The following is a 22,999-nucleotide window of genomic DNA, read 5'->3' as shown; positions in this document are numbered from 1 at the left end:
GTTTGGTGTCAATAACGCTCCTGTTCGTACAATCAGCAATTATTCTCCATCAAATACTCTCCAAAATAGTTCAAAAATTGAATCATGAAAGTGTACCTTATCAATGGTATTTTTATTACATAGTAAGTATGTAGCTAAAATTTGAAAATCCCAAATATTCAACAAGATGTTATTTATACATAAAAGAAAACAGGTTCATCCCAAATTAACAGCATGAAATTTCAAGATATTCATTATTTCTTGAACATTGATCAAAAATACCAATAATGCATTTTCAACTTGAAAGTTGATCATAAAATATTTTTCAATTAAATAAAAGTATAAATTATATCAGTTACATGTTGTTTTTACATACTTGCTTAAGGTTATTAATAAATTTCTTAAACAAAAGGCCCATGGTCCACATCACTCACCTGAGCACTGTGGCTAGGAAAAAAGTAAAAATCAGTTCAGTATTGAAAAGCTTTCAATGCAAAAGTGGTCCCGACCTACCCCTAAAAGGGGGAGGGGGTGATTTGAACAAAATTGAATCTACACTAACTAAAGATGCTTACATATTTCTTTGACTAACTGTAACTTTTCCTACATGTTTGAACTTTCATTATGGTCCCACCCTACCCCTGGGGACCATGATTTGAACAAATGTGAATCTACACTATCTGAGGATGCTTCCATAAATATGACCAATCATGGCTTTGCTGTTCTTGAGAAAAAGATTTTTTTTTTTTTAAATTTCTATGTTTTTCTATGTATAACTTTAATCATCAATTGTGGTCCCACCCTTTTCCCAGGGGGTCATGCTTTAAACAAACATGAATCTACACTACCTTAGGATACTTCCAAATAGTTAATAACAAATCACGGCTTTGCTGTTCTTGAGAAGATGAATTTTCTTATATACTCCAAGATAAAACTTTGATCATTCATTGTGGCCTTGTCCTACCCCACGGTCATGATTCATACAAATTTGAATTTACACTACCTGAAGATGCTTCCATATAAATATGACCAATTATGGCTTTGCTGCTCTTGAGAAAAAGATTTTTAAAGTTTTTTTCCTATATACATGTATTCCTGTGTAAAACTTTGATAGCCCATTGTGGCCCCACCCTAACCCGGGGGTCATGATTTGAATATACTTGAATCTACACTACCTGAGGATGCTTCCAAATAAATATGACCAATTATGCCTTTGCTGTACTTGAGAAGAGGATTTTTTAAGATTTTTCCTATATTCTCCTATGTATAATTTTGATTGTCCATTGTGGCCCCACCCTACTCCCGGGGGTCATGATTTGGACAAACTTGAATCTACACTACCTGAGAATGCTTCCATATAAATATGTCCAATCATGGCCTTGCTGTTCTTGAGAAGAAGATTTTTAAAGATTTTTCCTATATATTCCTTTGTAAAATTTTGATTGTTTATTGTGGCCCCACCCTAACCCTGGGGGTCATGATTTGAAGAAACTTGAATATACACTACCGGAAGATGATTCCACATGAGTTTCATCTTTCCTAGCCCAGTGGTTCTTGAGAAGAAGATTTTTAAAAGATGCCATTAATTTTTCACTAATTTGTAATTATCTCCCTTGGAAGAGGATGTGGCCCTTCATTTCAACAAATTTGAATCCCCTTTACCTTAGGATAATCTGTGCCAAGTTTAGTTGAAGTTGGCCCAATAGTTCTGGAGAAGAAGTTGAAACTGTGAAAAGTTCACGCCGCTGTGCTGCCAATGAACTTGAACAACTGACAAATTTCAATCAGCTTTTGGCTCAGGTGAGCTAAAAATGAACAAATAAAAATAAAAAAAATCTCCCTTGCTGATGGAATTGCCCATAGAATTCTGATAATAAATGTACTTTTAAATGTTTTGAATACTCCAATTTCCTCTGAACTTGCTAATAAATATGAGTACTTATTTCAATTTGGACTAACAGGTAGACTGACAGACAGAAAAGTAATCCCTATGTGGCTACTAAAACTTTTCACACCAAACAATATCTACTAGAAATTATGTTGGGTGTGAAATAACCTTGTCACCACAGTAAATGAAATTTTATCTGTATTAAACATGTTCTGAGCATATTTTCTCTACAACTCTGAATTAGGTAAGGTGGCAAATTTGCACCTTCATCAATTCAAAGTTTGCCTAAACATTTTTTTTTTCGGCAAACATATGAATTACTGAGAAAGCAAGTGAAATTTACATTATCACTCTACCTCTCTTCATGTGAAACTACCGGTACTTCTCACCTCAATTCAATGTGTTGGCCTCATTCTTTCTATATGAACCAAACACATGAATTATTATAGAAGAAGCATGTGCAATTAACAATATCACCAGATGCTTCTCTTTGTGTGAAATTACCAGTAGTTTGTGTTGAAACTCAGTGTCACTGTACTTTATATGATGTCTACAAAAAGAAAACCAAAGACAGCAAAAATCAACAACTGAAGGACAAAACCAATATAAATATGCTTATTAAATACGATTTTTTAAATTAAAATGTCTTTTTTGAGTGTGGCATATGGTTAAATTAGGACTACCAAATTTAGTGTTACTCAACCTTTTCTGAAGAATTTGCATGTGATTAATTCACAATAATTTTTGATAAAATTGTTGTCATGATAAAAAATAAATTTTGTAGTGTTTGAACACCGTTTTCTCCCTATCAGATGCCTCTGCCCCTATCAGCACCTCCTGAAGTAATATCACATTGTCAGAGAATAAGGGCCCCCTGTTATTACCTTTGTGTCCAAATCCACAAGTGCTAGCTACCTTCAAAGCCAATGGAAAATTGAATCGTCCTAATAAATTGATCATGTCATCACTCTGTGTGACTGGTGTAAGTCAGATTTACACAGTCTAGAAAATTTTGTATTGTCAGTAGTGCTTTAATGGTTCGGTTTAGAACGTTTAAAATTTCATTGAAAAAAATTTATTATAAATGCTAAAATTATTCCCTTTTCGTAATTTTCCTAGCACCTGTGGCACTTAATAGGGAGAATATGATATTTGGTTTATGTACATGGTTTTCTTTCAATGGGTTAGTCAAGACATTGTATATCAATATCTCCTGTATATAAGTTACATACTTACTCTGAAATGAAAACAAATTAAAGAAATGTTCTACAGAGAAAAAGTGTTTTGAGATCTCTTTGACCCCTCCCAACCCTATACAAAATAGGATTTCTAACTATTTTTTTTTTTACTTTTCTTTTAATGTTTTTTTTTTTTGGTCTTCCTTTTTTGTTGGGGTTGGGGGTGGGGGTGAGGATGGGGGTTGCTTATAAAGGCCCCTTCCCAACATAATTTTCCCTTACGAATTTTGGCCACAAGAACCCACATCACTACAGGAATAGATATGGCCTGTTTGCATGGTGACATGTTAAACATAAGTAAAATGATAAAGAGGGCGAAAAATCAGTTTCTTTAAAGCCCCATTTTTGTGATACTGACAAAAAAATCTCAAAAAATTTCTAATTAAAGACACTGAAAAACTTTCTCCAAAGCCAGTTGGTCATGCTTCCGCACAGCTTTAATAAAAACAGCTTGTGTTGTACGACACTTCATCACAAGGCGTCGCAGCATTTGGTACGATGCCTCTTGCACCGATTCATGCTGGTTATCAATTTTCACAATATCTACGTCTGCCTCTTCTAGTCCACATTCTCTAGCTATATGGATATACATCCTATCCTTCACAAGGTGTTTTGAAATAGAGCGCAGGAATTTCTCCTCTAGAACCTTGTTTTCTATATAATAAAATATAGAAACACAAAATGCAAACAATTTTAATGTAATAAAAAACAGTGCTCTGCATTTATATCTTCTTCATAATTGCTTTGAACTACTGCATGCATTAATGCATATTTGAATCTTAGATTAAAGAGCCATAAGGTTTTTTTTTTTCTTAGAGAGCCTACCGGTAATTACCTAAATGTGCATTAGTACACATGTATGTTCTATGCCTCGTGTAAATTTTAAAAAGCTTACCTTTCCTGTTCTTGATTCCAATAGATAAGTCATCCTTGGAAACTTTCTCAGAGACTGCCATGGAGTTTGACTTTGAGGCAGTAGACTTGTAATCCCTCTCCCCTTTTTCATCAAATGGGTAGGACCACTGCCTATCATACTTGATTTTTCTTGAGAAGGAATTGGAAGCTCCATCTGTCACTTGATTCATCTCCATTACCTCCTGGTCTGCCTCACTATCTGTGCTGCCATCTGTAGACAATGCTGCGGAATTTCTTTTGTCATGATTTTCAAACCTGATAAGATTTCCTGCTGCAGTAGGAGGACGATGCTCATCAGAGAGAGATAGAGGTCCATCTATGCTTTCCTGAGAATTGTTTGTTAAAATGGAATCTATTTCTAAAGGCCCTGATTCTTCAAGCTCTATGCTGGAATGTGCCACAGATTGATTGTTAAATGAGATCTGTTGGAGTAGGGGTTGTGAATCATCACTGCTTTCCTGTGATGGAATGGTAATGTTTATCTGCCCACTTCTGAAAAATTAAGAAGAAATGTTAAGAATTGTAATCCTGAAAGATTAGAAGATTCTCATGAGAAGAGAAGTTTTTTTTAATACTTGTAAAAAAAGAATTTAAATTCTCTAAAATATATATGTTATATGTAAAATACCAAGCCTAAAATCAAAATAATTAATATCTCTGAATACCTAAACACCTTCAAAAACTGAAATTTTAAAGGAAAACAAATTTTAATTTGGGCCTAGCAGTGTAAGCACCAGAGGCCTGTTTAACAGACTGAACAGAGTGAACACTCGCAAGCACTCACCAAAATTTCTTATACCTCCAACAGAAATTTTTGTGAGCACTGTTGAACAGGCCACTGGATTTTACTTACATGTAACTATCACTTTACCACTTATTCAAGAAAAACATTCATGCTTAGAATGCATAAATTCTTTTCATGGGAAAAATAACTTGCAGTGCTATATTAGAATTTTAATGTCACATATTAGTGCCAAAGGAGAAATAAGACAAAAACACATCTCAATTGAAACCCCTGTACAGTAAACATTAGAAAAAATGATTCATGATGATTGCAGATTTGTAGTAAACTGAATCTTACGATTGATTTTCTGTTGATGTATGCTCTCCTTGGCTGCTGCCTATAAAAATAAAATATATTTAATAATGCATGTACATGTGTTTATCTTTATTAATAAGAACACATTCCATGTAACATTGCAAAGACTAAGAGTGACAATAGGGTACCTGTAAACTACAAAAAGAAACAAAAAGAAAACAAAGAGAAAGGTCAAGAAATTGAATTATGTATCTTAGTAAAGTCTACTTGTGTACCAAGTCTTATTGAAATAGGACAAAAACTGTAGAAGTAGAATTCTGAAAGAATTTCAAAGAATTTTTTTTATTTTTAGTATTTATGGCAACACTGTTTGTCGAAATTTAAAACCAATTAATGTAGTCTACTTATGTACCAGATCTTATGGAAATTGAACAAACTGTTGGAGGAGTAGCATTTTAAATGAAGAACAAGAGGCCCATGGGCCACATCGCTCACCTGAGCACATTGGCAAGGCAAAAGCACAAATCAGTTCAGTATTGAAAAGATTACGGGGGGGGGGGGGGGGGGGGGGGGGGGGGGGGGCTTGAATTTTAAACTACCTGATGATGCTTCCATGTCAATATATAATTTGTTTTAACAAATGGCTTTGTTGTACTTGAGCAGATTTTTTAAAAAATTCCCATATATTCCTTTGTAAAAATTTGATCCCCCATTGTGCCTCCTCCCTATCCCAGAGGTCATCATTTGAACAAACTTGAATCTACACTACCTGAAGATGCTTCGGCTCAGGTGAGCTAAAAAGTGAGCAAGCTCACATACCCTAAATCTTGACATGCAACGCATAATGAATGGCATGGTGCACTTTAAATACATAGTATAATTCAACAAGAGGCCCAAGGGCCACAACGCTCACCAGAGCACTGTGGCTAGGAAAAAAGGAAAAATCAGTTTAGTATTGAAAAGCTTAAATGCATAAGTGGTCTCAACCTATTCCTTAAAAGGGAGTGTGGGGGGGGGGGGGGGTGTCATGATTTGAACAAACTTGAATCTACACTATCTGAGGATGCTTCCACATAAATATGACAAACCGTGGCTTTGCTGTTCTTGAGATTTTTAAAGATTTTTACTATATATTCCTATGTAAAACTTTGATTGTTCATTGTGGCCCCACCCTACCCCCGGGGGTCATGATTTGAACAAACTTGAATCTACACCACCTGAGGATGCTTCCATATAAATATGACCAATCATAGCTTTGCTGTTCTTGAGAAGAAGATTTTTGAAGATTTTTCCTATATATTCCTATGTAAAACTTTGATTGTCCATTGTGGCCCCACCCTACCCCCGGGGGTCATGATTTGTACAAACTTGAATCTACACCACCTGAGGATGCTTCCATGTAAATATGACCCATCATAGCTTTGCTGCTCTTGAGAAGAAGATTTTTGAAGATTTTTCCTATGTACACCTTTGTTAAACATTGATCGTCCATTTTGGCTCCACCCTACCCCCGGGGGTCATGATTTGAACAAACTTGAATCTACACCACCTGAGGATGCTTCCACATAAATATGACAAACCGTGGCTTTGCTGTTCTTGAGAAGAAGATTTTTGAAGATTTTTCCTATATATTCCTATGTAAAACTTTGATCGTCCATTGTGGCCCCACCCTACCCCCGGGGGTCATGATTTGAACAAATTTGAATCTACACTACCTGACAATAGTTCCACATGGGTTTCATCTTTCCTGGCCCACTGGTTCTTGAGAAGAAGATTTTTCAATAATGCCATTAATTTTTTGCTATTTCGTAATTATCTCCCCTTGGAGGAGGGCGTGGCCCTTCATTTGAACAAACTTGAAACCCCTTCACCCAAGGATACTTTGTGCCAAGTTTGATTGAAATTGGCCCAGTAGTTCTGGAGAAGATGATGAAAATGTAAAAAGTTTACGACAACAACGACGCAGACGACGCCGACGACGACAGACAACGGACAAATTTTGATCAGAAAAGTTCACTTGAGCCTTAGACTCAGGTGAGCTAAAAAGGGGCATTACTTGCAAAAAATCATAACATCAAAACTTCTTGCATATAAGGACATTCAAATCTTTGTAAGTTACAAATTTAATTGGGCTGGAGTTTCTAGATAAATATTGGAATCAAAATTTCTTGGTAATATACAAATCTTCACATTGTTTCTGAAGTTTCAGGACATTCAGTGCAGGAGTTATGCTGACAAACTGTTATTTAAATTCATCAGTGATTTCGGATTGTTGATGAGTGTAACACCATGTCCAACGTATGACAATTTACACATTTAAATAATTGATGGAAACAAAATTATGATGTAGTCATATAAATTTGTTTATATACTGTACTTATGAAATAATTTAAGACAAAGCACTAATTTGAGGGGGAAGGGAGGAGGGGAGAACTTTTTGTGTACTTCTATCCAAGATTGTGTGTGGGTGTGTGTATGTGTGTGTGTTGAATCATTAATATTTTGATCTGAAAATCAATACGGGTCTTTTAAGGTCATAAAATATTTCACATAAGATTTCATTACAAAAGCCGATTCCAGTGGATTTCCTTATTACCTAGCTGGAAAGTTTCTTCAATAAAAGCAAAAATTCTAAGGGCAAAAATAATGGGATTGGAATTTTCTGGCAATACGTACACATACACACTGTGTCCTAAATATTTGCAAAGTTTTGATGAAATTCTGTGCAGCGGTTTAAGAGGAGTTGTGCTGACAAACTGTTCATCTCAATATTCAAGATCTAAGTTGAAAAGTTGAAAGTTGAAAAGTGTCGAAATTCCCAGAAAAATAATGGAATCGGAATTTCCTGCAACATGCACATCTACACACGGTGTCCTAAATATCTGTAAAGTTTGATGAAATTTTGTGCAATAGCAGTTTAAGAGGAGTTGCACTGACAAAAAAAACAGGACTGACTGACTGACGGACAGGTCAAAAACATTATACCCCCCGCAACTTGTTGCGTGGGGTATAAAAATTGTGTGCAGACAGACAGATGGATGGATGACAGACACCTTAAAATTACCAGAGCATAAGCTTATCTGGTCTCCGAACAGTAGAGTTAAAAACGAGAAAAACTGATTTGTACAAATTAATTTTTAGTATTGAATTTTAACATACTAACAATTTTATGTTAATTTTAATTTTATGATGGATATTTTTGTGTTCAGTAGGTGCGTTTGTTCACCAATCACATACTTTATATTATTATGTATTAACAGTATATTAGCTTAAAGTGCTTCCATATGACCAAAATAAAATTAATATTATAAATTCAGGACTAATAAAATGACTGGTATACATTTGTATACATCTTTTCCTTTTTTTCAATTTTTTCTCCTTTTTTTTTTTTTTCCTAAAATTTTCATTTATTTTTGTTTTCTTTACTTTTTGTAGTTAACAGGTTGCCCAGAGTAATTATATCAATATTACATAAAAAGAAAAATCATTTAGTTTTATATACGAAAACACACAACTTTTGAAACTGACCCATTCTTAGGGAGAACTGATTTTCATGGGACTAGATTAGAGAAGTTTCATTGTATAGAGTATACATACTCACTCCCATAAATACATGTATACAGGTATAAAAATAAAGAATGCTTCAATACAAATCTAACAGGAAAGGTTTCCAATAGATAAAAAGTCATATATTTTACCATGATTTTCTCTCTTGCAAGTCTTGTATAGTTTTTGCTTTTTGCAGTAACAGATCATCACCACGACCACTACACTGAAAATTGTTACACAGATGATTCCTACGATGTACACAGACGTCAATCCACCATCTGTAAAGAAAACGCCAAAGTTCAGACATGGTTTGAGGCAGTCATCTAGTTGCTCTTCACATTGATGAGTATCATATTCTAAATAAAACTATCAAGAGGTCCAAAGCCCCTGGGCCTTGTTCACCTGAATATCACAAGTGTCTATGAAGCTAAGACCACTTTAACCCCACCTAGAACTAGAACTCTGTTTTCTTCAGACAAATAAATCTGTAGTTTGATGAGATCTCTATAATCATTATCATACTCATCATATCTCCAATTTGCGACTAAAATGGTCGCATTTGCGACCAAAAAATTAATTTTGCGACTAGAAATTAAAAGTAACTCGCACTTTTACGACCGAGGAATTTTGGGCCGGCGATTGTCAATTTTTTCCATTGGGATCAATATCACTTTTTTTCAAGATTCTCAATCAAGAAAATGTTTGAAGACATTCCTAAAACTCAGCATGTTGTATAGAACGGCTGTCAAATGTTGTATACTTTTTATAACCCCAACCTTGTTAATGGAGCAATCGGTCAATATTGCTTGCAATTATCATCATGTTTTGGTGATACTGACAGCAACTGTTTCATAGGTTAGGTTCACAGAGTAAACATGACAAACAACTGGCAAAGTACTATCTCAATAGTTTCCATCTTATGCACTCATCAGTATCAGTCAAACTTGTTGCAAATTCATTGGATTTAATTTTAATTCTAGAATAACACACTTGTTTTCTTCTTCGTACGACGTACCATACGGATGGTTCTATGTAATAACAATGTACATAAGTGGTTTCTTCAGCCTAGCAAATTCTTTATATACAGTCACAATAATAAGTAATCTTTTATTTAAAAATGAATATATATATAATAATTGATGGTTCCTTGCTTTTATAAAACACTAAATGCGTTATTCACAAAATGTGATCAGCATGGCCAGTGAAATATTTGTTGATGGCGAAATATTTGTTGATGGCGACCAGAAATTCTGAGATGGTGACCAAAATTTTTTTTAGGTCGCCATTAAATAGCGACTTGATAGTAAGTGTGATTTGGAGCACTGTTCATATACCTTTTCAAAGTCAGGAATAAGGAAGATAAAGATATACCTGAGTACACGACTCATGTGACCAAAACATGGCATGGTACTCATGCACATCAATATATTTTGGGGTGCCTCAGGAATCGACATTAACGGTTGTCCGATTGCCCGGGGCAAGTAAATTCTCAGTTCGGACAAGTGAAACTGCTGGTGTACTTGTCCGATCGGGCAAGTGAATATTTCTGATAGATTTCTTTATCTTACATTAGTTAATAAACAAAACAATAAATTGAACATTTGATTTCTACCAGGAATTTGACATTGTTTTTGCATTTGGAAATTCCTCGGTAGCGTTTCTAGATCATACCGTTTATTAAAAAAATTGGATTTGTTATTCCGTCTTTCTTTCGTGGTAGTTGACAAAAATACGCTCTCTGTCTGACAAATTTCTTTACATTCTTATTATTTATAAGATATTATAAAATGTTTATGTATTAACTCACAGAATATAAGGAACACCAGTTATTCTTGGCACACGATGTACTAGTATTCTGATCAGGATATGTATGTTTCGAAACATGGCAACTGTTTTCCTTTAGCGTTGCTTCAGTTTTTCAGGGGAAAAAAATAAAAATTCACAAAAAGATCGCACAGATAATAATTTCAAAAACATGAATTTTATTTTAAAGGAAATATTGCTGCATGGCTGTGTGAGTTTACAAGTATTTAAAATTTAGCATGAGCAGCACATCAATTTTTTTTTCGGGCACTTAACTTGCCAAATATAAAGTAATAGACCTATCTCACTTTATTTACAATAATAAATTAAGATAAATATTGTCTTCTTTCTAAGGTTTGGGCAACCAAGTTTTGCATTTGGACAAGTCCAAGTTTGAGTTCACTTGCCCGAAGGGCAAGTGAATCTGAAAGTTAATGTCTATCCCTGTGCCTGAAAGATCAAAACTGGGCGGTTACTCCATTTCCAACAATGTCTACATTCAGTGTGTCATTGATTGAAATGCATCTTTGAAATTAAAATCCACTTGTGACATCACTCTCGTTTGAGCGCTCCGTTACTTTTTAGGAATGGAAAGTTGAAATAGAATTTACATAGAAATATGGGTTTGTTTATTTAAGGAATCACTGTCTAGTTAGTAGAGTATGCCAGGGCATCAACGATAGTTCAAAACGTGGGATAATTTGCATAACGTTCGAACATGGTATCTTCACTTTATAGCGAGCGCAGTGAGCGGCGCAAAGCGCCGCTCGTCACTGCGAGCTCTAACGACAACGCCTGGGCGAAGAGAAAATTCGGATTACTGCACATTCATTCAATAGAATTTTTTTCCGCAGTAATTCTGACCCACAATGCATCGCTTCTTGTTCTCGCTGCTAACTTCGTTCACGCGGTGACAACAACTAAAAATTCACACAAAATAAACTCACCTTAATTTAATGGATATTGCATGCAGATAGTAGATTAAACGTTCTTTGTTAAAATATTTGCACTTTTTAAACTTTGTTTATGGAAATGCAGCTAACATACGACGTCATGTGACGTCACAGTCTAGACGTTCCAAATGTCTCGTGCGGTTTGAAGAGGCGGATCATAATAATGAAGTGAACACTGCGCTCGCCCCAACGGTCGCACCGTCAACATATTAGTTAGACACTCATCTCACTATACTGTCTAAACTCTTGACAGAGTGGATTTACTCCTTTTAAATTACCCTTTCTTCACTGCACTCTCTCTATATATGAATTAAATACTACTAAGTTAAAATTATATTTAAAGCGTATCTTATCAAAATATGTCTTTATTTAGGCACTGAACTCTTTTTTTCTTAAGATGTTGTAAATAATAGCACATGTCTGTGCTGACATTAGCATGGTATGAAAATTTTTCGACACAGACCGGTGCTGCTATAGGACCAATCACATCCAAAAATAAGAACTCAATGCTTATATTTACATTTTCAAATTTTCTCTCTTTATAATTAAGGCCAAAGAAAAAAATATGTGTGGTTCCGGTAACACTTCCAAAAAAATTAGGGTAGGTAGGTAGGGATTTTTTTTTTTTTTTTTTTTTTTTTTTTTTTTTAAACAAAATGATTTTCTAAATTTTTTCTAAATATTACCTATCACTGCTTTGCAAATGGCATTTAGATGCGGTATGATAATATACTAGTCAATATTGGTAGGGGACACCTACATGCCAGCTTGCTTTGGATTAAACACTATTAAACACTTGCACTATGTTTTGCAAGGAGGCCGTCATTGCTGAAACTAAAACTTAAACTGGAGCCATTGATGTAAATCGGGGGAAATTCTGGAAAAAATTTGAAAATTGCCAAAAAAAAGTTTAGGGTCGGGGGTATAAAATACGGAAGGTCGGGTAACCGGAACCACACATATTTTTTTATTTGGCCTAATACTTTTGTTTTTATTATGAAATTAGCACCTTTGAGAACTTGAGTGCTGAATAGGCATAAGAGCCATTGTGATGTGGAAAGCTAAATGATGTAAATGATACATATATTTTCAATAAATGAAGAAAGAATTCCTGCCTTGTAGCCTGAACCCTAGTATACGATGCACAGTACTAATAGCAATAAGCCACTTGAGTGACTCAAGTGACCAAAAATAATTCTGAAAATTTAGAAACACACTCATATCCATGTGTCTAATCTAATTTACAAAGATCCCATGAACAGACAGTTAATTTGGGACATTGGGAAGGGAACAGCAGGCAGGTACTAATAAACAAGCATGCATCCATGCACTTGCAAAAGAGCACATCGATCCTAATGTAAATTATCATTTCTGTTACCCACTAATTCACACACTCACAAGCCCATTACTATATCCCCCTCACTTCATTGTGTAACAGGAGAAGAGAAAAATGCGACGGACCAGACCAGGATTGGAAGCCAGGCCCCCAGAGTCAGGTGCTCTACCAACTGAGCTATCTGGCCACCATGGATTGAACCACCACAATAGTAATACTATACCTACCAGTTTTGTCAGGACTGCTCTCTGGTTCAGAATTAGGTCTGTAAATAAAAAAGATACAAATGTTATAATTACTTTACTTTCATCCTTCTTCAAGAATTTTACTATATTTTAAAAAAAAACAATTTGATATTAAAACTTCATGCTAACCTATATGGTGTCGTTGGCTTCACTCCATCACAAATGGTGTTTCGCTCATTTGTACACTGGCCAGTTTCATACTGATTGTACAGTGTACAGTTCTTGCAGGGCTTACATGCAAAGGAGCGTGTATCACTGAACATTCCCGGACGACATTTCCGACATGGTCTACATTCAGTGGGCCCTGTCTCACCATTCCCATTAAATTCCCAACTCTACACAATAAGAACAGTGATGATTGACTGCAAATATTATATCAATGCAATTCATTCCATGCTGAAAATCAAATTCTTTCGAGATATCATAAATCATGAGCTACAGAGTGCATACCATAAATATTTGTATATATTGTACTCATGTAAGTTGTTTCGATTTTTAGTTGTATTCTTTCATATAATGTTTGAGAAATTTGCCAATGACCCGCTTATAAGTCTGTACAATTTTTTTTTCTAAAATCAGTTGCAAATTCAGGCATGTAGTATTGTTTTTGAAAGGGGGGTGCTGGGGGGGTGCCAGGGAAGCCAGAGAAGAAAATTCAAATTATCTGAAAAAAAAACTTTGGACATAGGCAAAAGAAAAATAGGAAGTCTGTAAGCCAATGTTCACTATTATATCCCCACTCTGATGTGAATATATGTTTTCATGTGAATATTGGTATGGATGGGTGCAAATTAAACAAGAGGCCCACAGGCCTTATAGGTCACCTGAGTATCAATGTAATAACTTTGCCACAATTAAATTTGGTTCACGTTTTTAAACCAGAGGCCATGAAATTCCCAAGTTAGCCCAAAATTTAATTACTTATAGCTTATACTCTTGACTTACATGTGAGTATATATAATGAAAATCATTGCTAAAGACTTGAATTATTTCATTTAATTATGGGAATAAATTAATGTACATGTACATGGGAGATATACTGATCGTGACATAACTTATACCTCCAAAGGTATAGGCTCCTCCCCTTTGTAGCACCGATCACATCGAAAGCATTGGTCAGCCTGTTGGTGGTAATACATGTTGTCCTCTGGGTCACACCTAGGCTTCGCTGCCACCCCCAGGATACTCAAGGTAATACTGAAGAGTACCTGTATGCATTCTTTTGACTTGGAGACTCTCATCTCTAAAAACAGGAAAATGCTTCAACTTTCATTTAAAGGAGAATTAAATTCTTTTTGAAAATTGCTAAATAGTTACTAGAAAGAGATGCCATAAAAGATCATTTACAACATCTGACAGCTCAAGTGTTAAATCCTACCACACATTTAAGATCCTGTCTAAATTGAATAACTTGGATCAACTTAATTTAATATTGATCAATTCAACCTTCAATTTTTAATCCATAAAGTCCAAACATCAATTCTAATTGTGTTTATTTTGGTCTGATTATTACAGTAAAGAAAATATTTCTCACTGTTCATGAAAACAATTCTCTGTAGAAAGTCTTTTAATACTGTCCAAAAATTACATTCCTGGGTCAGTTTCTTTCAAGTTATTTTTAAATAAAATTTTAAAAATTAATTTTTGTTGGGTCACACAAAAAAATAGATTGTTTTGTTTTTTTTTACTAAACAAAAGAAGACACAAGGCCCATGGGCCACAATGCTCACCTGGGTCACTTTGGCCCTACTTTTCTACATCAGAATTGTTCCAAATTCAGTAATTAAAAAACACGCTTATAACGAAGTGCCAGGGATGAACAATTCTGCTTCGTTATAAACATTATTCATTATATCCGATAACTTCAAAATATATTTTAAAGACATGGGGAATGAAAATCACTTGGCTATAAGCGTTAATTTATTATAAGTGTGTTCGTTAGAAGCATGTTTTACTGTAAACATGTATTCCTATGTGAAATTTTGATTGCCCTTTGTGGCCCCAGGCTATAAACAGGGGACTTGATTTGAACAAAAATAAATCTACACTACCAGAGGTTGCTTCTACTATAAACTATGATTCATCAAAGTTTTACTTTTCTTGTGAAGGGGACTTTTAGCAATTTTTTCCTTATATAATCCCTAATGTAGCCCCACCCAATCTCTGGGGACCACGTTGCGAACAATTTAGAATCAACACTACCTCTGGAAGCTTTCTTCTAATTTTCCGCTTTTCTGGTCCAGTGGTTCTTGAAAAATTTTTTAAGATTCTCCCTCTAGTGGCCCCACTCTACCCCGATGACTATGACCTGAACAATTTAGAATTGTCTCATCTTTTCTGGCCAAGTGGTTCTTGATTTTTAAAAGATGCCACCAAATTTTCACAAAATCTTTATATCTCCCCTGGAAAGAGGGTGTGGCACTTCCTACTCACAAACTCCAACTTTCTTACCCAAGGATGCTTTGTGGCAAGTTTGGTTAAATGCAGAGGTTTTCAACCGGTCAGTTTTCCTCAGGTAAATTTGGTGTGGGGAGGAGCTTATTAACTGTGACTGTGATGCCCCGAGGGAACAATGCTGGCTTGTGTATACCTACCTATATACACAGCATGTTACCTGTATTCACACTTGTATATATACATTTTCCTAAAGACATAGTAAAACAACATCGTCGTTTTTTTTCTTGTGTAGGTCAATCGAAATGTTGATCGTCAAATTTTTTAAATAAAGCATGTTAAAATTTTGTTAGGGACAGATTCCTAGTTCAGAATTTTGCTTAAAATATGATTGAATAAAATAGAAAATTCAATATTATTGTATGTGTTAATTATGATTTGAAATGTTTAAATGCATATTGGACCATAATCCATCGTTGTAGGCTGGCGACACAAAGAAAAGTAAATTGGAAATGCAGTCCGTGTATGCGAAGTGAAAGTACGAAAAAAGGGGGGTCCTGAACAAGTCTCTTTGTAAAAAAGACTTAGAAATTCTGTTTAGAGCTAAATTTTGTAGAAATTATAATAAATAAGATAAATTTTTTTAAAAATAATTCCTACTTCATTTTTCCATGATGCATGCCTTTAGGCTAATGGTCTATAAAAATGGTCAGAGCACCCAGTTGGGTTCCCTGACAGCTCAGGAATCAATTCACTAGCCTACTTTTATTCCCTTGGAAATTCCCCATAATTCTAAACATTACATGCAAAGCCAGGTGTTATAATACTGCTAAGAAATCTATCTTCCAAAACTGGTTATTTTACCATAACTTTCGTCACCATTTCTCGAAGAGAAGTGACACTTTTTTTCCTTGAAGAATATTACAATATTATAGAAGTTATAAAATATAGGTAATCAGAGATTACAGAGCTCACCTCAACAAATGTTGTCTTTAAGTAAGGCAAAGTCCCAAACTAATAATCTAGTAGTGTGTATCCCTACATGTAACATTTGTGCAATTTTGGTCCAATTGGGCTTGCAGTTACTTGGTAATGGATTAACCTAAAAACTTTAAACTAGTCACTCATCCAGAAAATGTAAGTCATATCCAGCATCTGAAGCAAGTTTGAGAGTGTTTATCCTGCGATGCATCATCCATGCAAGTTTGGTTCAGATAGCCCTTATAGTTTACTTTAACCTGGTCATTCATCTGGAAAATGTAGGACAGATACAGCATCCGAAGCAAGCCTGGTAGTGCGCATCTTTAGATGTATCATCCATGCAAGTTTGGTCAACATAGGTCTTAAAGTTACTTGGAAATGAGACCTACTCCAAGAACTTTAACCATGGTCACTAATCCGGAAAATGTAGGTCAGATCCAGCAACCAAAGCATGTCCAGTAGTGTACATCCCTAGATGTATCATCAATGCAAGTTTGGTCAACATAGGCTTATAATTACTTGGAAATGAGACCTGCTCCAAAAATATTAACCTGGCCACTCATCCTGAAAATGTAGGTCAGATCCAGCATCCAAAGCAATTCCAGTAATGTGCATCCTAAGATGTATCATCCTTTGCAAGTTAGGTCAATATAGGGCTTATAGTTACTTGGAAATGAGACCTGCTCCAAAAACTTTAACCTGGTCACTCAACCGGAAAATGAAGGTCGGATCAAGCATTCGTAGCAAGTCCAGTAATGTGCATTCTTAGATGTATCATCCATGCAAGTTTGGTCAATATAGGGCTTATAGTTACTTGGAAATGAGACCACTCCAAAAACTTTAACCTGCTCCAAGAACTTTAACTTGCTTCAAAAACATTAACCTGGTCATTCTTCAGCCCAAATTGCAGCATCTGAAACCTTGACTGGTACAATGAAACATACTAGAAGCATCCTCCATGCATCTCTTTTTAATATAGGGCATATAAGTTCTTGAAAAGAAATCTGCTCCAAAAACTTTAACCTGGGACGCTGACGGTATTACATAAGCTCCCGCAAATTTGTTGAGGTGAGCTAAAAAAATAGAATTATAATTACATTAATTTATATGATGCTTCCAACACAGGTTGGTATTTTCTTTTTAAAAATTGATGTACGTGTAAATTATGTTTTTGACAATCTAACATAATGATTGAAACGAACCCCCTTTTTTCAAAAATTGCAATTTAAATACATAAGCATGATTTTTCTTAACATTTAATTTATTATTTAATAGATTGAATATATATATAATAGCACTTTTTTTATCATAAATTTAAAAAAAAATCATAGCTTTGGCTGCTTCTTATCATGCTGGCATGTGTGCGGTAGCATAAATGTTAATTTGATGATCGACACGATCGCCAGACAAGGTATACAAGATATACACAACGGCAGAAAACTAAATGTTAATCAGTTTCTAGTAGCCAATCTCAGACTTAATTTCAGCTGATTGACAGGGGTTCACAAACCAGATAAATTTGATGGCAGTGCTTATTTCCTCCCCCTTTTTAAAACTGGCCATGTGGTTCTCGAGAATTGAAAATGTAAAAAGTTTACAGACAGATGGATGGACAGACAGCTAGACAGATGCCAGACAAAATGTGATCAGAAAAACTTATTTGAGCCTTTGGCTCAGATGAGCTAAAAACTGAATGAGGAGTAGCATTTTGAAAGAAATTTCTATTTTTAGTCACCATGGCAACACTGTTCGTCGAAATCAAAAACTGATAGAGGGAAATGTGTATCTTAATGAAGTTTACTTGTGTATGAAGTTTTATTAAAAAATCTGACTAAAACTGTAGAAGGGAAGTGCTTTGAAAGAATTTCACAAAATTTCCATTTTTAGTACCGGTAACCATGGCCACACCATATTTTGCAATGTACAAAAAAAGGAATCTTCTGAAGATACTTTGAAGGATAAACAATAAAAAATACCTATACTGACATAAACAGTGTGAAAATTTTGTTTTAAAAGAACATTATGTAGAAATTCTTAGATTAAGAAAATATTCACCCACCCATCCCATTTTTCAAGCAAATAAATTAGGATGAAAATCAGCTTGTGGCCTAAAAGCTTTGATCTTTAGACTATTGTAACACCACTGTACCCCCTGAGGCAATAATTAAAAAAAAAATCAGAATCTACACTCCTCAGGAAGCTTTAATTCACATACATTTCAACTTTTAAGGTCCAGTTGTTCTTTTGAAGATTTTTTTTTCGAAGATTTTTCTTATGTATTTCAATGTTAAATTTTGATTCCCCATTGTGACCCCATCCTACCCCTTGGGAGCCATGTTTGAGCAATTAGAATCTTCAATACACCCCAGGAAGCTTCCAAAAAAGTGTCACCTTTTCTGGTCCAGTTGTTCTTCATCGGCTGATTTTTTAATGACCCGACCCAATTTTTGACTTTTCTTGATTAACTCCCTTTGGAAGGGGGATTGACTCTACATTTGAAATATTAAAAGCATCCCCTTTACCCAAGGATGCTTTGTGCCAACTTTGGTTAAAATTGGCTGAGTGGTTCTTAAGAAAAAGTTGAAAATGTAAAAAATTTACAGCTAGACAGACATAAGGTTCAAAACAATAAGAATCATATTATGATACAATGAGAAAAATTCACTTGCCCGATCAGACAAGTACATCGACAGTTTCACTTACCCGAACTGAGAATTTTAACTTGTCCTGAGCAATTGGACAACCATTAATGTCGATCCCTGAAGCACTTTTCTTTTCATTGCAAGAATGGTCAACATCCAATCTACAACTTTATGTAACTTTTTTACTGACTTTATACATAGTCAGCGCATGTTTGTCTATTGTTCTATGTTTAACAGTAATGTATATTTGCATAAATAATAATGTGTCAAAAGGATATTAATAGACAAGCATGCACTCATGGTTAAAACGAGAAAAAACTGCTTCTTCTTACATTCACTCTCTGTGTTGTAGCCAAGGATTGTGACTTGTTGAATATTATAATTCACCATGTGATTTCTTACCTCAGGTAACTTTGTGAATACTAAATTCTGTCACGTGACGTTGTAAGGTAGCATGTTTTGTGCTAACTAGGACATTGTGTTCGAACACGTTAAGTCATCTGGCATTGATATAAAACCTGCTTTAATTACATTGACATGCTCATATTGTTAATTTTATTTTGAAACCTTTGTCAGAAGTGTATTTGTGCCATACAGAATGGAGAGGGAGATTGGAAAGAGTGATCACGTTCTTTTTTTCAAACATATGCCATTGTTATTTATCAAGTCTAATTTTAGACCCATTCTTACAATGTTAGCTCCACCTCTCATGCATATCTAATGTTCAATCTAGGGCAAGTAAGTGTAAATTACTATAATTGGAAAGCAGAAAGGACAAAAAACATTGAATCATTTCATTGTATCACGTCAGTCTAAAAATCATTTTAGGATTAAAATTCAGTTCCAAATTGACAGGATTCTTTCATAAACATACAAAAGTGAAATAAGGTTTAGATATAAAAGCAACAGAAGCAACCGAAAAAGACCCAAAAATAGGCGTTAAGTGCAGTCATCCTTTAATGGACTTGTATTTCTCGGAAGGATACAAAAGTTGTCATAAAAGTGTATTTTTAAGATGCATAGTGGGTCTCTGCTTCATGTCTCTTTTACCCCTATAATTAAATTTTTATGCATACTTTGAAGATAAACTTTCAAAAAAAAATTTTTTTAAAAAGAACAAAAAAATATAGATGAAAATCCACTCATTAAAAAATGTGCTAATAGTATGAAGAAATGACCATTTTTGCTCTCTTTCTAGTGTGTGTAGATAAATGAGATTGTTTCATATTGTTGAGATTTTACATTAGTTATAATGTAAACAGAAATATAAATGAAAATTTTGATATAATTATTTAGAATCAATATTTTTTTCACTTTCTTATCTGTCGCACTATACGTAGCCGATTCATTTTATCAAATACAGAAATACCTAAATAAATATTTATGCATAATGTAATTACACAGAATATGTTACGCCGCATTAATCGATTATGTGTTCTTCAATCATCGTCTAATGTTTAAATTCGTTTAACAAGGGCGAAATTACCCCTAACGTGAAATCTTCCGTAAAACTAAAGTACACGTATCCATCGATCGATATTTCATTGCATCATTCATTCATAATCAAACCCAGAACATTCTTGGCAGTACTTATTTTCAGTACACCACATTCATGCACACAGTCTTGATAATTCTATTAAATATACCTAATACCGGGCTTTGCCTTAAGTCATCTATTCACGCCATGTTACCAGTGCTATTTTTAGACGTGACTCAATATAAACAGGTATTACATCAACTATATACTTTAAGTGATTTCTTAACAAATACTGTACCTCACTGTCAGATAAATTTCACACAACACCAAGAATATTGCGTTCACAGTAGAGATGTTCTCTTCAGAGGCAACAGGTTAGCTTATTTTGCCGAAAAGTGACGTGTTTGCTGTCTTCGTTTTCATTGGCGGAGGAGACACACCCAAAATCACATGCTTTTGCGAGGTGAAGGTCGATAGTATGTATTGAAACTATTGATTGGAATTCCCCTTTGCTATATTTAAGTTAAAGTGTTGTTCTCGGTAACAGCCAGTAACTTTTCTCATAAATTCTTTCTATAAAAAAATGAATGCCGAATTTTTAAAATATAGAATACCTATATTATCAGGGACGTATATATACATGTACTATATACATGTAGGGCCTATATATATATATATATATATATATATATATATATATATATATATATATATATATATATATATATATATATATATATATATATATACACCTGTATAGCTGCATCTAAACACAGACGTGGATATAACACGCACGTTATACATATATGTACTGTATATATCATTTTAACGATAGAACGTTCTATCTATGTATGTGCATGGTGAGTGTGTGGAAAGTAATGCTACAATTAGTAGAATATATTACGTATGTCAGTTGGAAAGTTTGACCCATTGAAGGATCACTTTGACTAAGGTAGCTAGCTAGGTCAAAAGGGAGGCCAATACCACCAGTGTATCAAAACTTTTGAAGAAAGACCACAATATTCCACGTTAGTTGATGGTCCTGCTGCATCTCTCTTTTTTGACTGGGCTACCTTTTACAGAAGGATCTTATTTAAACTAGTTTCAAATAAGTTACTGTATAATTGTGATAGATAAATTTACTATATACCCCAATATACCCTATAAGTTAAATTATTTAGTAAGATGCAGATTTAGCGATTACGCCATAAAAATCGGTATATAATTTTAGCAAGAAGTTATTTTAACGATTTGAAGTATCTTGCAAGATAGCTTAAATTTACCTCCTTACCAGTGCTGAATGAATAGTTAATGATATCCAATTTTAGCGATCAACACCCTCACTAATAATGCCAAAATTGAATCCTTGCTAAAAATTCTGCTTATATATATATGGTAGTTAGCTATAAATATCAGCATTTTATCAATAGTTTGGTATATACCACAGGGCTCTCGATTCTCTTTATTTGGGGCCGTTCAAAGGCCCCATTCCCAATTTTAAAAAGTTATCTTTTTTCCCAATTGAATGTGTTAATTTTCCCAATCTGTCACTTCCCCAAATATTTAAGAACATTTAGGAAGATATGTAGTTACTAAACCTGTAATTCATATTTCCCTGTGTTACAAAACAGAAATTTAGTTGATAACAACCACCAGAAACTCAATATATCATGAATATAATGTATAATGTCTGGTCATGATTTTCCCAAAATTCTCCAAAAGGTCGCTAATTTTCCCAATTTGTACGGTCCCGGTCCCAAAAAGTGGTGTGAGAGCCCTGTACCAGCAAAAGACAATGTTTGGGATCAATATATATTATACACATCTTTTTTTCAGTAAATAAAACATATTTTAGGGAACTTTTTGATAGGCAAGGAAAAACAAAATGTACACAGTGTGTCACATATCAGCAATCGGCAATCCTCGGCTGACTCCGCAATGCCCCATTCAAACCTCAAGGTAAGTGTGCAAGGTACGAGCCACCTGAGGAGCTCCGAGTGTCAATCAGTGGCATATTAGCTTCCATGGAAGCATAGAAGCACGCTTCCAAATTTTTCAGTGGGCGAAAAATGAATTCATAAAATGCTAAAATACTTTAAAATTAAAATACCTGGGGTTACTCTCCAAAGAATATACTGAATTTTAGAAAAATTCTAAATATTTGTTTAATGTTTTAATTTATTAATTTATGTTTAATATGAATACCATATATACACTGTACTCGCCTATAAGTCAGATTTTTGGGAGTTACATTTTGAACCAAAAGTCTTAAAGGCAGGTCCTAGAAAATTTGGAATTTTTCTGGACCAGGAAATATAGTAATATTGTAACAACTCCAACGATAATTGTAAAGAGCGGAACTTAATCTAATGCAGGTAATGAAGATCAAATATAACATGCATATAAGAAAAGTACTTATAAAGATTTAAATGTTCTTGTATTTGTTTAAATTGTTAATAAAATATATCAATTTAATTGATATTGAAGGATAATGTCTATTCAGGACTTTAAAATTGTCTATTGTCAACTGTCTAAAATGCACCTAAGGTTCCAGGGGCTT

General features: G+C 34.4%; 1 protein-coding gene across 1 annotated transcript; it reads right to left on the bottom strand.

The window, feature by feature from the left end:
* Positions 1–3,462: 3,462 nt before the first annotated feature.
* LOC133192976 (uncharacterized) lies at positions 3,463–14,186 on the bottom strand. The gene is made up of 6 exons (XM_061328975.1): positions 14,007–14,186; positions 13,075–13,280; positions 12,928–12,965; positions 5,102–5,141; positions 4,001–4,512; positions 3,463–3,759 (listed from the first exon to the last, which is right to left on the bottom strand). Exons 1-6 carry the CDS (start codon positions 14,184–14,186, stop codon positions 3,488–3,490), a joined length of 1,248 nt encoding a protein of 415 aa, XP_061184959.1. The 3' UTR covers positions 3,463–3,487.
* Between the last annotated feature and the right edge of the window lie 8,813 nt (positions 14,187–22,999).

This window comes from Saccostrea echinata, unplaced genomic scaffold (genome assembly GCF_033153115.1).
Source record: "Saccostrea echinata isolate AGI-Se365-2 ecotype Australia unplaced genomic scaffold, CSIRO_AGI_Sech_v1 ptg000025l, whole genome shotgun sequence".
In the NCBI taxonomy this organism is placed as follows: Eukaryota; Metazoa; Mollusca; class Bivalvia; order Ostreida; family Ostreidae; genus Saccostrea; species Saccostrea echinata.
The sequence above is the reverse complement of the archived record's forward strand: the minus strand, read 5'-3'. Positions and strand labels throughout refer to the sequence as shown.